At 38.4% G+C, this 14,460-nt stretch overlaps 1 protein-coding gene across 8 annotated transcripts in view; it reads left to right on the top strand.

Annotated features, from left to right (window-relative positions):
* The window catches only part of LOC311065956 (actin filament-associated protein 1-like 2), a 63,937-nt gene that overhangs the window by 26,795 nt on the left and 22,682 nt on the right, over positions 1-14,460 (top strand). For all 8 annotated transcript variants that reach the window (XM_084086846.1, XM_084086845.1, XM_084086847.1 and 5 more), the window contains 5 exons: positions 7,758-7,854; positions 8,099-8,310; positions 10,995-11,171; positions 12,954-13,046; positions 13,400-13,493. In XM_084086846.1, the coding sequence (XP_083942972.1) occupies positions 7,758-7,854; positions 8,099-8,310; positions 10,995-11,171; positions 12,954-13,046; positions 13,400-13,493 (673 nt within the window). The remainder of the gene's footprint in view (positions 1-7,757; positions 7,855-8,098; positions 8,311-10,994; positions 11,172-12,953; positions 13,047-13,399; positions 13,494-14,460) is intronic.

The raw sequence follows: 14,460 nt of genomic DNA, 5'->3' as shown, positions 1-14,460 counted from the left end.
TTGTCTATATATATATAGACAATATATATATATATATATATATATATATATATATAATATCTATATAAATAAATAAGGGAAAATGTACAATTCAAAAGTTTGGGATCAGATTTTTTATAGTATAAGAGAAGTCTCTTATACTCAACAAGGCTGTATTTTTTGATACAGTAAAAACAATACAATTTTAAATAATTACAATTTAAAATATATTCCTGTGATGGCAAAGCTGAATTTTCATCAGCCATTACTTCAGAAATAATTTTTATATATTGATTTGCTGCTCAAAAAACATTTCTTATTATTATCGATGTTGAAAACAAATATGCTGATTGATATTTTTGTGGAAATGGTTGATTTTTTTTTTTTTTACAGGATTTTTTGATGAATAGAACTTTCAAAAGAACAGAATTTATTTGAAATATAAATCTTTTGTAACATTATAAATGTATTTACTGTCACTTTTGAAGCATTTTTAGAGCATGGTCAAATTAATGGGGCCTGGGACTAAATTGTAATGCTTTTCCCCTGGCCCAAAAGTACCCTACTTTTGAGGTCCTTAGTGGTCCCTTCCTGTGACAAGGCCCGGGGTAATGTTCCCAACCGTTATGTGTGGTGTGCCTCAATATGTTTGACATAGACATACAGTATGTAAGGGATATAGATGTATAATGCAATGAATACCCTAAAAACATAATGGTGTGTGTATGTGCCGTGATGTGTATTTTAGAGTACACTAGTGTTTGATGGTGTTGTAATGTATACTCCAGGGCTCATTACAGTGTGTACTTGCACTGTGATGTGTATTTTAAGAGACACTAGCTCTATGGCCATAATAACAGGGCAGATGGGCAGGCTGCACACTAGTGGTTACGAGGCCCAGAGCGTCGGGGTTGGACCAAAGCTTGTGTTGTGGCCACCTGATGAGCATCTCCCAGCTTCAGCGTAGCCTCACTGTGGTCTTGCCCCTTCATCTCACCCAAGGGTTGTGCAGGGCATGAGGTCAGAGGTCAAATCTTGCCTCGTAACCAAGGTCTTTCAAGTGGGCAATCACATATAAACAACAGGGACGGGAAGTACTAAAAGAGAAGAGCAGAGCTGGAAGAAGAACCGCTATGAAAACTCACTCATGGCTCTTTAGAAGATAGAGCAGTTAAAGGTCCTATGACATTCTGCTTTTTGGAAGCTTTTATATAGGCCTTAGTGGTCCCCTAATACTGTATCTGAAGTCTCTTTCCCGAAATTCAGCCTTGATGCAGAATTACAGCCACTACGAGCCAGTCCCATAATGAGCTTTCCTTAGGATGTGCCATTTCTGTGTCTTTAGCTTTAAATGCTAATGAGGAGGAGAGAGGTGGGACAAGGTGGAGGGTGGGGGTGTGGCCTTGACCAGCTTGCAGCCACGGCACCATGCGCTAATGTTTACAGTGGATGTATCACAATGGCTCATAGACACGCAGTCGTTCAAGCTTTCCAGTTTGACCCAAAGAATCTGATCCGGATGGAGAAGCACCTGAAGAAGTTGCATCTCAGCTGCTACACCAGGACGTCTCCGAATGGTTGGTTTCAAATATTGTGTCTGGATACGGTACTTTTAGTTGATTTGTTTATGTATGCTGTTACAGTTATTATCATGTAGCTAACGCTAGCCTACGTTGTTGGCCATGCTTCTGCTATGCTTTGGTCGTTTGCATTGCAAGCCATGATGTCTCTCGAGGAAAAAACAATATCGCGCTCGCACTGTTGTAGCTCATTTTCTCATGGGCGGGCCAAATTCTCTGGGCGGGCAAAGCAGAGAAAGGGGAGGTCACCTTTCCCTGTATGATGACAAATAGAGAAGATTCCCGATTGGCCCATCTGAGCTTTCATTTTCTCAAAGGCGGAGCAGGAGACCCAGGGCTTGATTTACACCTATCGCCATTTCTAGCCACTGGGGGACCATAGGCAGGCTAGGGGAACTCATATTAATGTTAAAAAACCTCATAAAGTGACATTTTCATGCCATGGGACCTTTACGGTGTACCACATTAGCAACATTTTTGTGACATTTGTGAGAGTAACAAATGTCCAGTTGTCTATTGTTGATAGTGTAGTGATGCATGAAGCACAACTCACACTCAAGTAATTTTCAACCCAAGCAGCTTTCTTTTGTTCAAAGCAGAACATTTGTGTGACCAACAGTGAAATCTGTGTGCGGAAATCTTCTGCCCTCACTTGAAATTCCCAATTGCTTAGATTCCTATAGAAATGTAAGTAGTGTTAGATGTTATTTATACCAGTGTATCATTGATATACTATTATAGTTGTTGTTAATATGAATTATATTTTATTTATTTATTTATTTAGAAATATTGCCTTACAACTAGCTGAATTAAAAATAAGTTCAGACGAGACCACTTTGGCAAGTTTACTTGAGTTTATTGAACACAATTTATCTTTGGCGGTATGGTTCCTTATGGGGGTTCTTGCTCCATAATTAATGACATACGTAGCTTTAGCATTAACCCCCCTGTGGAACCATCAGCTTGAGCAATATACAGATGATTAAGACAGTTTAGTAATGTCTTTAAGCCGTGGTTTAACATGTAGATATAGCAGTGAAGTCCGGGACGTCTATGCTGTAGCTTGCTATGAGGAAGGGTGTGTCTCTCACGATGATGTCCGTGACTCTAGGACTTGGAAGCCTTGATAATCTGAAACAAAGAAGACAACAGCCAAAAGGTGCACAAAACAGCCAAAAGGTGCCGCGTCAGCTGATCGCAGCCTATGCCTACGTGGCCTGTCTGAACTGACGCTGTGCTCGATTTGTTTTCCATTTAACATATTTTGCTTCAATTAATTTTTATGGTTTTAGTTAGATTTAGTTTAGATAATAACCCTGATTTATACAGATACTATTTGGTCCTCAGTGTATTTTTGTACATTATAAAACACTATGCAGTCATTACATATTCAGTGTATATTTATTAAAATAACAAATGGATGCTCCCTTATTTGGACATTACCTGTCCATGGCCCTGTCCCTAAAAGGTAGTGTTAGGGTTAGACACTTAAAGAGTACTGTAAGGCGCTTCATATATAGAACATTTTATGGATTCCCATCATGGGATCATTATATGGATTTAGTTTTAATTAAGGGGGCTTTCACATTGGCACATTTGCTACAGTCTGAATCCGAGTGCGATTGTTCCCTGGTGCATTTGTTGTCATCTTACGTCATCACAAACGTGCACAGTGCATAATACAAACCCAAATAATGCAGTAAAATGCAATAAAATCAAGAATCTGTGATTTGTTAATTCTTTAAATGACAAAAGTACAAAGAAAAGGTTTTCAAAGTTTTCACTGACCAACTAAAGTGTATTTTGTAAATAGAAGCACATTTTGATTTTGATGGCTGCAACACACTCCAAAAAAGTTGGGACCCAAAGTCTTTATTCAAAGTTTTTATTTCACTGACAAAATAACAGCAGGAAGGTTTGAAATGTCTTGAGGGAGAGCAAATAATGGCATTTTTCATTTTTAGGTGAAATGTTCCTCTAATGACATCACTTTATTCTCTCTACTGTTTTCTTCTAACAACCCAGAGTGGACATTTCTAGATCACGGCAATTAAGTGCAATAGGAAGTTCACCTAATTCCAGAACCCTGAGCAAAATCAAAAGCTTGTTTGAAAAAGATTGAGGGGGAGGAAGTGAGGGGGACGGGCCGTATCTTTAACAGGAAATGCCATGTTTAAATGAGAGGCCCATCTCGGTGACCCAACTCTGCAATGTGATTGGCTAGAAGGGAAGAAGAAGGGAGGAAGTGGACTTTGGGAGGATAATTATTGCTGTCTACGTGATAGAGGACAATGATGGAGTGATAGAGAGATGGACTGATAGGACAACCGCTCAGAGGGGAAGGAAGTCGGATGGTGCAAGGAGGATCTCCTGGGAGGTGTGGGAGTGATGAGGTCACCAGCCAAGTGTGCGCCAAAACCTTTGGGTTTCCATGCCAACCAGATGGTCTCAGTCCTGTTAGCATGTGAACATTGAGCCCACAGACTGGGCATCTATGGATGATTTCAATGTTACGGCCACTGGGCGTGTGAGGGGGCTTAGAGTATGTACTGATAATGACCAGGGAAAAAAAATCAAAGTCTTGATTTATCCTTATTTGTTAATTGTTTACGGAGTAGCTCTTGAAGTTAGCATAAAATCTACTGTGATCATATTTACTTTTCCTTACCCTATTTTCTTAATACCAAAATTATTGGCACCATTTATAAAAATGAGCTAAAATGATTAGATTTCAAAAGCAACAATCCTTTCATTTTGGGCTTAAATGAAAGGATACATTGTGTATCTTTACTTGTACACAGTGTTTTGGAACATAATAGTGTTTTCTGTAGTAACACAATGTTTGTCTTGAAAACACAGATTTTTATAAATATTGGCACCTCCACTTGGTTGTATAGAATACATGACGAAGATGATGAAAGTCAAAAGTCTTTAATTAATAATCCACATAGAGTAACAAAGATGAAGGTACTGGACGAGACAGGACAACTAAGAATTGAAACATGAAGCTTAAATACAAGAGACAAATAAAGGTAATTAATCACGCACAGCTGAACAGAATGGCAAATCAAATGTAACCATAGTGACTAATAACAAAACTGACAGGCAGGGAGAAAGAAAAGAGAAAACAAACTCAAACTGAACATAATTTTGACAATAGTGTAATGTACAGTATGAAAAATGAATATGCATTTAGAAATATGCTAAAGATTACATTTAACAGTGTTATTAAATTATTACAGTGTTATAAAAGATTAACTTCATCATTAATCTAAATGTACAAGTACAACTACGTATCCAACTGGGGGGGGGGGGGAATGCATAGAAAAACAAAAAAGCTCACAGGGAAAAGCATACATTGACTACAACATAAGTTAATAGGTCTTTCTTAGCACTCTTTAGAGGGCCTCCGAGGTACGGGTCATGTGTTAGTTGTGTGTCATTCTTTCAGTAATCCTTATGTAAGATGAGTTGATGTGTGCCTATGTGGGTTAGTAAGAGGTGAGGTGTTTTACAGGCTTAGATTGGTTTCTCTTGTGCTTCATGACGTAACATAAGCTCAATTTGAAAGGGTTAAAATTACCTGCACGTTTCAATGTGTGTTTGCTTGTGTGATAACAGTAGAAGCTCTTTCCATTTAATTAAGTTCTTTAGAGTTGTTCAAATTAAAGGAGGTAAACATGGAATGTGCAGTAAATGTTTACAGGCTTAGTGAGCATTCAGGACCCCTTCTGCTTCCGCTACTCATCATAAAAGTGCCACAATGTTTTTTTGTTGTTGTTTTTTCTACTACTCCAAACGTACTGTACACATTTTGCACACAATCTACAATGATGGATTTTCAGGGAATAGTTGTTTACTCACTCTTTAAAGTCAAAATTAGCTACATACTTGGTTCTTATCGTTTTTGATCCATTAGCTTTTGGCACTTAAGTTCTTACTTGTTTTCCAATTTAACATCTATATTTCTTTCTGGGCCTCTATCTCCTGTTCTCTCACATACACGTGAACACACAAAAACCCCTTTCATCTTTCATTCACAGATATGTATCTGATCCCCAGAGCTGTACACGCTGTGCTCTCAAACTCCACCACGCCTCCCCCAAGAGCGTGAGGGGGTAAACAGAAAGAATGAAAATATGCAAGAGATAAAACAGAAGAAACGCTTGTAATTAACATTCTGAAATTCTTGAGTCACACATCCACATTCCAACATAGAGACACAAAAATGAAGATGAGATATAAAAAAGTAAATTAACCCACTTACTTCAAGTCAGTCCGTTTTAGTCTTTTGTTGATGTTAATTTTCTGCAGGTTACAAGCGTTACAAGCAATTTTAAAATTGTGTTTTAAAAATGCTTATATTGTAAGTACACTTCACTTTTCTTTTTTGTTATTTTCTTTAGTTTTGGAGGTTTTAGCAATGCTTGTCCTAAGGAAAACTCTTATTGAATCTTGAAAAATATAAAGTTGGGGCACATGGGAATTAAGTCAACTTAAAAAGTAGAGGACTTAAGACCTTAAAAATTCTGTCTACTTTTGCCTTTTTGTTTTCAACTCCCAGAAGGCTTTGTTTCAGTGCCACTGATTTGCCCTCAATGTCCGACTACAAATTACTGACCCCACTGCAGACCACAGCCATTGTCCTTCAGCTGTGCTCCTCTTGAACAGTCTGCACCATGCTCTCATAAAAACTGTGGACTGACTGACCCTTAGTACAACTAAAAGCGTAGTCTCTCTCTTTCTCTTCTTTTAAATGCAGAGCTGTACTTAAATTCTGGGATTTAAGCTCCATATGTTTCAGCTCAATTTTGTTTTCCTTTCTGTAAACCTCAGATACAGTGCCTCTCATGTGCACATTCAGGTGATCACTCTGGCCAGCTGTGTTGTTGTCATTTATAGCTTTGTGGTTGCCGTGAGCAGCTCATGTGAGTTGTGATTGATCAGGGTCCAGATTTTGGTTGTGTGGTCTTCACTGTGGCTTTGCCGCTATATATATATATATATATATATATATATATATATATATATATATATATATATATGAAGACTTCAGATGCAAAAACCTCTAAGTGGTAAATTTTCTTCTAAAATGAGCATTTTTTTCAAGCTCGTATGTTTAAGTTCATTAATTTCACTTTAATGGCAATTAATAGGCCATTAAAGTGAAATAACTGAACATAAACATACTGTCACGTTTCTGTGTTTTGGTTTAGTTATGTTATCCAGTTTTCCCCTGTCTTTTGTGCTTTTGGTTTAGTCCTGTTAATTAGTTTCTCCTATGTTCTAATTAGTCATGTCTTTCACCTGTGTCCTGTCAATCAGCTTGTTAATTATCCTGTTAGCCCCAGTGTATTTAAGCCATGTGTTTTCCCTCAGTGTTTGTCGGTTCTTGTCTTTGTATGGTTGTGTTCCTGTATTTTCCTGAGTTCCTGTATTTTCCTGAGTTCCTGTATTTTCCTGAGTTCCTGTATTTTCCTGAGTTCCTGTATTTTCCTGAGTTCCTGTATTTTCCTGAGTTCCTGTATTTTCCTGAGTTCCTGTATTTTCCTGAGTTCCTGTATTTTCCTGTAACCTGAGTTTGTGAATAAACCAGCTGCATTGAAATTCTGTTCCCTCGTCTTCAGCAACCTGCACAAACCTGACACATACAAGCTTAATAAAAATTATCATTCTAGAAGAAAATTTCAGATGGCACTTAGAGGCTTTTGCATCTGAAGTCTTTATATATATAATGTATAGTTAGTAACACTTTATTTTGATGGTCCCTTTTGAACATTCTGTTGACTTTAAGTAACGGTGCACCTACAGTATGTCAACTGACTCTCATTAGAGTATTAGTAGACTGTTTGCTTAATATCTGCTAACACTTTATTTTAATGGACTGTTAGGGAACAGTCATTGAACTGACTATAAATAAATTTGAAACTTGACAACTTATTCAAACCCTAACCCTACCAGTCTACTGGTAAATATTCAGACCAGCCCATCTGGCACCAACAACCATGCATGCTACAATCAAAGTCACTTAAATTACATTTATTCCCCATTCGGATGCTCATTTTGAACTTCAGGAGATCGTCCTGACCATGTCTACATGCCTAAATGCATTGAGCTGCCATGTGACTGGCTGATATTTAACGAGTTGTTGAACATTGAAAATATCTTATGTGCTTTTCTTTGTGTGTGTTTCTTCAGTCTATGAGTTCTGCTGTCCCCCAACACCCCCCGTGTTTAGAGGAGGATGACTGTTACGAGGAGGCAGAACCGTTTGTCCCAGCCAGTCAGACTATAGGTCAGTGTGGCAGCCGACCACTATAAGACAAATAGCTGAATATTACAATGAATATCACAAATTTAAAGCAGCTGCTATAGCGGTTCATTTTTAAAGTGATAGTTGTCATTTACTTACCTTCATGTCATTCCAAACCTGCATGACTTACTTTCTTACATGGTACAAGAGACAACAGTTTAATAAAACAACTGACACGTATGAGATTAAAAACATTGTAATGCTAAAATCCACTTCTTTGCCTCAGATAAAGTGGACTCAGACAGCAGTCACTACGAGTCGTACGGTGAAGAGGAGGACGAGTTTGTGAAGGACAGAGCTCACTACATCCAGTGGAGCTCCTCTCAACCCTGCTTAAGACCCGTGCCAGAGTCACGCATTTGCGGATACCTTTGGAGGAAGAAGTGGTTGGGTCAGTGGACCCGCCAGCTCTTCATTATTAAGCACGATTCACTACTGGTAAGAGCCTCAGTCAGGTTTCATATATTAAAAAATATGCCTCTATTCCAAACTGCTTTGCTATTTTGTTAACCCAAGCATCTGATCTCTCAAGGTTAAAATTAACTGATTTTAGGCTACATACTAATTAATGTGCTAATTGCACATAAGGAAATTTGTATAATAATAACATTGTAATAGTACATTTTTAATGACTTAATTATGTTTTATAATTTTGTACTTATTATATATATTTTTTAATATAAACATTTAAATGGTGGCTGTCATAAAAACATGATGGATTTATTAAAAAATACATTAGATATTGAAGAACAGGTTTAGTAAAAATACAATGAACATGCAATATAGTTCATATAGAGTACATTTTTTAGCTGACTAATGAGTTTTAAATGGCTTTTCTGAGGTAAATATTTTTCAAGCCGTAAGCAATTATTGACGTCTTTCGCCGGTTAAAACACTGATTGAGCAATTACATGTGACTATATACGGATTTTGGTAAGTTGTACTGTATCTTTCAACATACCTTCTGATGTTCATTCTTGTTTATTTCATGCTGTAACTAGTAGTAATGTGAAAGAGATGGTGAAGCTCACGTGAGCTTCGCACTGCCGCTTCACTTGAACTGAGGCGCTAGAGTGATCTGTCGCGCCACATTAAAAACGGTATTTATTGTTTGAATGTATTAATAAAATTGACAGAATTTGAAAGCTGTGACTTTGTTTCATATCAGATGTAACAAAGCATAAAGCTTTTTGCGATTTATTGGATAGGATGTACGCTACAAAGCTTTGTTCAGATTGATTGATTAGATTGATTATTTTGATTTAAGAATCGTTATCGGTTCTTCAAAATGAGAATCGATTAAAATCAAGAAATCCATAGTTTTAATCCACACTGTAAAAAATAAAAACTGTAAAAAGTCTGGCAGCAAAGTTTCCAAATGGATTCAGTTAAATTACAGCCATTTCACAAAATTGCAAGCAAAAACTGTAAAAATACAGAATAGATTTTGCGGTCAAAATTAATGAAATTATCATACAGTATCACTGTTGATAAATGCTTATTAAACCTTATTTTAATATAAGGTGTTTGGGTTGCTAAAACAATGCAATTAGTCCCGAGTTTGAATAAATACATAAATACACTTTAACTTCTTGTTTTCCCTCATGGTCTGGTGGTAGAACTTTTGTTAAGCATATCAGAGGTTCTAGGTTCTAGGTTCTAATCCGCCCTCGTAAAGGTTTTTTTCTCCTTCTCATTAAAACCAAAGATGTTCATCAGTGATTGTATATCAAGAGCAGTGACATGTTTGTGTGCATTTTTTTTGTGATTTCACCTGAACGAATAGAGAGTCTGATAACAACGACAACGTACACAACGAACACTCAGCATGATTTAAAAAACAACACATTCCAGGACCATATAGCCACTTATTTAACGAATTAAATGAATATTCTGCTAGTCAACTGATGTTTCGAAAAGTGGTGGGGACAATATCGACATGTCCCACCCACAAATGACTAGTGGTCGACCGATATATCGCCATGGCTGATATATTTGCCGATATTTGGCATTTTTTAAGTATTGGCATCGACCGATAAGTTTATCTGTTTGGCTGATGTGTTGAAAGTGGAACTTTTATTTTGACAGTGCTGAGAACACCGGCTCTGAGAACGGAGTATAAGTAGGCGAATTGGGATGCAGAATTTAACTAATGAAGACTCCATCTTCATAAGTTATATGCTGCGTCCCAATTCGCCTACTTATTCTATGCCCTAAAAGTATGTAATATTTTTGTGAAAAAAAAGTAACTTTTGAGTGTGTAGCAAAAGAGTAGGCAAGCTTTGGGACATACTACTTCGTCATCTTTAACGGACAGCTCTGTCGCGTGCATCCTGTCACCATAAACTGCCCTGTCAATCATCTTGTCACAGTTAAAATCCTCCATTTAATCTAATTTAATTTCCTACCGTTTCGGAGAGAAATGTTGTAGCACGTTGTGGGTCTTTCATGCGGAGACTCTCTTCATGTGTTTGCAATTTGAATATAATGATGCATTTAAATGTTAATGGCTAAACATATCTTTACAAAAGTTCACAATGCTGCTGCAGATGAAATATAATGTGGACAACATTGAATAAATACATTTTACGTCAGGTTAGATACTGATAATTAATCACTCAAACCCCTTTATGTAAACCTCTCTACATAACTGCCGGACTCGCACATCCTCCATGTATGTCGTTTTTTAACACTTTTTACTCGTGTTTGTAGTTCTCGAATCCTCGTCCAACGCGCAATGTGTTGTGGGCAATATTAGCCATTAGAGTGTTCACGGATCTGCACTTCGGATTCTGACCGGAAAAAGTTACTAACCTAACCAGAGTTAGTCGAATCCATCTGTCAGATATTCTGAAGTGTGGTGCGTATTTGTAGTTTAACATTAAAGCTAACTTTAAGCATAAGTACATTATGTAAATCTTAGTTAAGTGGGTCAAATAAGCCTCTTAGAGTTCAACTAATTTTCATTTACAATTGCTACTAATTGCAACTACAATACATTCTCATTTAATTGTAAATAACATGCAGTTAAGTGTCTTAAAACACTGCATTATTTTTTTACATCTTTACAAAGAACTGAATGTTGTTAGTAACTGTTCAATACATACATTTTTCCCTGGCAGTGTTTTAAGTGTGCTAAAGACTTACACCCTCTGCTGGAGGTAAACCTCACGGGTTGCTACGCGGTCTACAAATCTAAACACAGCAAGAAGATGCAGCACGAGCTGAAGGTGGTGGCCGGTACCGACACAGTCATCTTGGGCTTCCAGAGCAGCACGCAGGCCGAAGAGTGGAGGAAGGTCTGACCAAGTCTAAACTTAGACTTACATTCTCATTAAACTTAAAGTTGCTATGAAACAGAAGTAGCGACAGATCTTTTCCTCCATATTGTGACGTACACTCACCGGACATTTTATTTGGTACACTTTATGCAAATATCTAATCAGCTAATCACATGGCAGCAACTCAGTGCATTTAGGTATGTAGACATGGTCAAGATGATCTGATGAAGTTCAAAACTGAGCATCAGAATGGGGAAGAAAGGTGATTTAAGTGACTTTGAATGTGGCATGGTTGTTTGTGGCAGATGGGCTGGTCTGAGTATTTCAGAAACTGCTGATCTACTGGGATTTTCACAAACAACCATCTCTAGGGTTTACAGAGAATGGCCCGAAAAGATAAAATATCTCTACCAGTAGGTGGCAGTTCTGTGTGTGAAAAGGCCTTGTTGATGCCAGAGTTCCGAGGAGAATGGCCAGACTGGTCCGAGCTGATAGAAAGGCAACAGTAACTCAAATAGCCACTCGTTACAACTGAGGTCTGCAGAAGAGCATCTCTGAACACACAACATGTCGAATCTTGAAGCAGATTGGCTACAGCAGCAGAAGACACACACTGGGTGCCACTCCTGTCAGCTAAGAACAGGAAACCGTGGCTACAATTTGCACAGGCTCACCAAAATTGGACAATAAAAGATTGGAAAAACGTCACCTGGTCTGATCTGATCTGGCCTAAACAACATGAAAGCATGGACTAATTCTGCCTTGTATTAATGGTTTAGGCTGGTGGTGTAATGGTGTGGGGGATATTTCCTTGGAAAACTTTGGGCCCCTTTAGTACCAATTTTAAATGCAACAGCCTACCTTAGGATTGTTGCTGACCATGTCCATCCCTTGATAACCACAGTGTACCTATCTTCTAAAAGCTGCTTCCTGCAGTATAACCTGACATGTCACAAAGCTCAAATCATCTTAAACTAGTTTCTTGAACATGACAATGAGTTCACTTTGTCTCCTCTCCACCAATAAGCTGGTGTGTGGTGGAAGTTCTGGTGCACTATGGCTGCCATCGCATCATCCAGGTGTATGCTGCACATTGATGGTGGTTGAGGAGATTCCTCCCTTCCATGTAAAGTGCTTTGAGTGCAGAGAAAAGCGCTAAATAAATGTAACAAATTATTATTATTCACTATACTTAAATGGCCTCCACAGTCACCAGATCTTAATCCAATAGAGCACCTTTGGTATGTGGTGTAACGGGAGATTCACCAGAAATTGGAGATTCATTTGAGACACTGCAACTGTGTGATGCTGTCATGCCAATATGGACCAAAATCTCTGAGGAATATTTCCAGCACCTTGTTGAATCTATGCCACGAAAAATTAATGCAGTTCTGAAGGCAAAAGGGGTCCAACCCGGTACTAGCAAGGTATACCTAATAAAGTGGCCGGTGAGTGTACATCCAAAGACCAAATGTAGGGCGTTATGGCCGTTGCACTCAAAAGTGAAGGCAGATGAATATGAGGGCAGGGTTTAAGCAAACGAAGTGATTGCAGACCCTGCATACATCACCAGAGTGATGTCTGTCATTTCATTGGAAGGTCCAGTTATGATGATTTGATTAAACATTACGAGGTCAAAAGTTAAAAAAAAAAATAAACATGATGAAAAATTAAACGGATGAATTGTTCACAATAAGATCTATAAGATGCATTTTGAAAATACATAGGGTGAGTTTTCATTTTATGCCAACTTTAAACTGTAACTTTAACTAACTTGTTTTCTGTTTGCCTCATTTGTAGATTATAGAAGAAGTGAGCGGCTCCTCTTATTACGAGCCTGAATCCCAAAGCTCCTCATCCATCCTGAGGAGCGAGAGGCTGGACTCTTGCAGGGTAAATCACACATACTCACTGACACCATGCCAGTTCCTGCTCTCTATGTTAACAACATTATCAATGTGATGGACACAGCAAGAGAGTAACAGCATAACTTCATTTCTCTGAAAGAGATGTTACTGAATTAGCTTGGTGGTTATTCATCTGGAGACCTTTCCCTTACGTCCATTCCAGAGTCTCTTTCATGAATGTTCTGCTGGCTTGAGCCATGAACTAAACTGATTAGCAAAGTCTTGTGTTCCATCTTAAGCCAATTTGTAGATAAAGGACTGACTTACCTGTGTTGGAGAATATGTTGTACTTGCTTATGTCAATTAGCGAGTTCTTACAATCTCTCTTTCTCGCTGTAGTCAAGTACTGTCCTCCATACAGACTCGGATGAAGAGAAAATCTCAAGTCTTCCGTCTGCAATTAGCAATGTGGAGATTAAAGACAAAGACAGAGGTGAGCAGACACACTTGCGTTTGGACACACACAGGAGTTAGTTGGATGATGAAAAGGGGGTGTTTCGTACCATAATGGAACCAAGTGTTTGGAGGAGAAGGGTTTAAAGGAGAACTCGGTAACTCTAGCGAACTCTAGTCACTTCTTCGCTGATTTTCCCTTTTGTTGTCGCATGTTTTCCCCACGAGCTCCCCCTACAGCTGTGGGGGGGCGTATATTTCACAACACAGTCGTAAAAAACTCACTTGCGGCGGCCTCCTCCCCCACTCTACCGCTGCTCATGTGCGTTTGTTTTGATCGGAGCAAGCCAACTGTATCGTGTGGAGCTATGTCTACCGAGGTGGGTAATCTGGTAATACATCATACATGCGTGGGTGTTTATGTCGAATTGCCGTAAAGCAATTTGTGTTTCGCGCTCGTTCTCGTTCTAGTTCTCGCTTCTCACGAGACTTCCAATTTCTATCTTGCCGGGACGGTAGTGCCCAAGTTGCAAGGTTGGTTTTCCGCCTGGGAACGCTGGGGGGAGCGGGGAAAGTCACCAATATCACCAGAACAGGTTGTTTAACCATACAAATGATTTCTAGACAGTTTTATTAAGTTAAAAAAGTTACCAAGTTCTCCTTTAAAAATGAGAGAGCTTCTCTGCATCCGAAATCACACACTTCCCTAATATATAGTTGGTTAAAAACAGTATGTGAGATGAGAAATATGTTTGAATTCAGAGTATTCATAAAAACAGTAGGCGAAAAGTACCCGGATGACCTACTACTTCTGGTTCTTTAATGGTACACTTTAATATCCCATGAAGCTACGGGAATTAGATTTGTGAACAGCAGTGCCAAATGACAATGACAACATGACGGATGTAGTAAGTCCGGATTGCATTCATGATACATACTATCCACCTTTTTCCTATGCCCTTTTTCCTTTTTCCTTTTTCCTATGCGAATTATGGGAGTAACTTCCG

Source organism: Abramis brama (genome assembly GCF_963993115.1).
Source record: "Abramis brama genome assembly, chromosome: 16".
Classification (NCBI taxonomy): Eukaryota; Metazoa; Chordata; class Actinopteri; order Cypriniformes; family Leuciscidae; genus Abramis; species Abramis brama.
The sequence above is the reverse complement of the archived record's forward strand: the minus strand, read 5'-3'. Positions and strand labels throughout refer to the sequence as shown.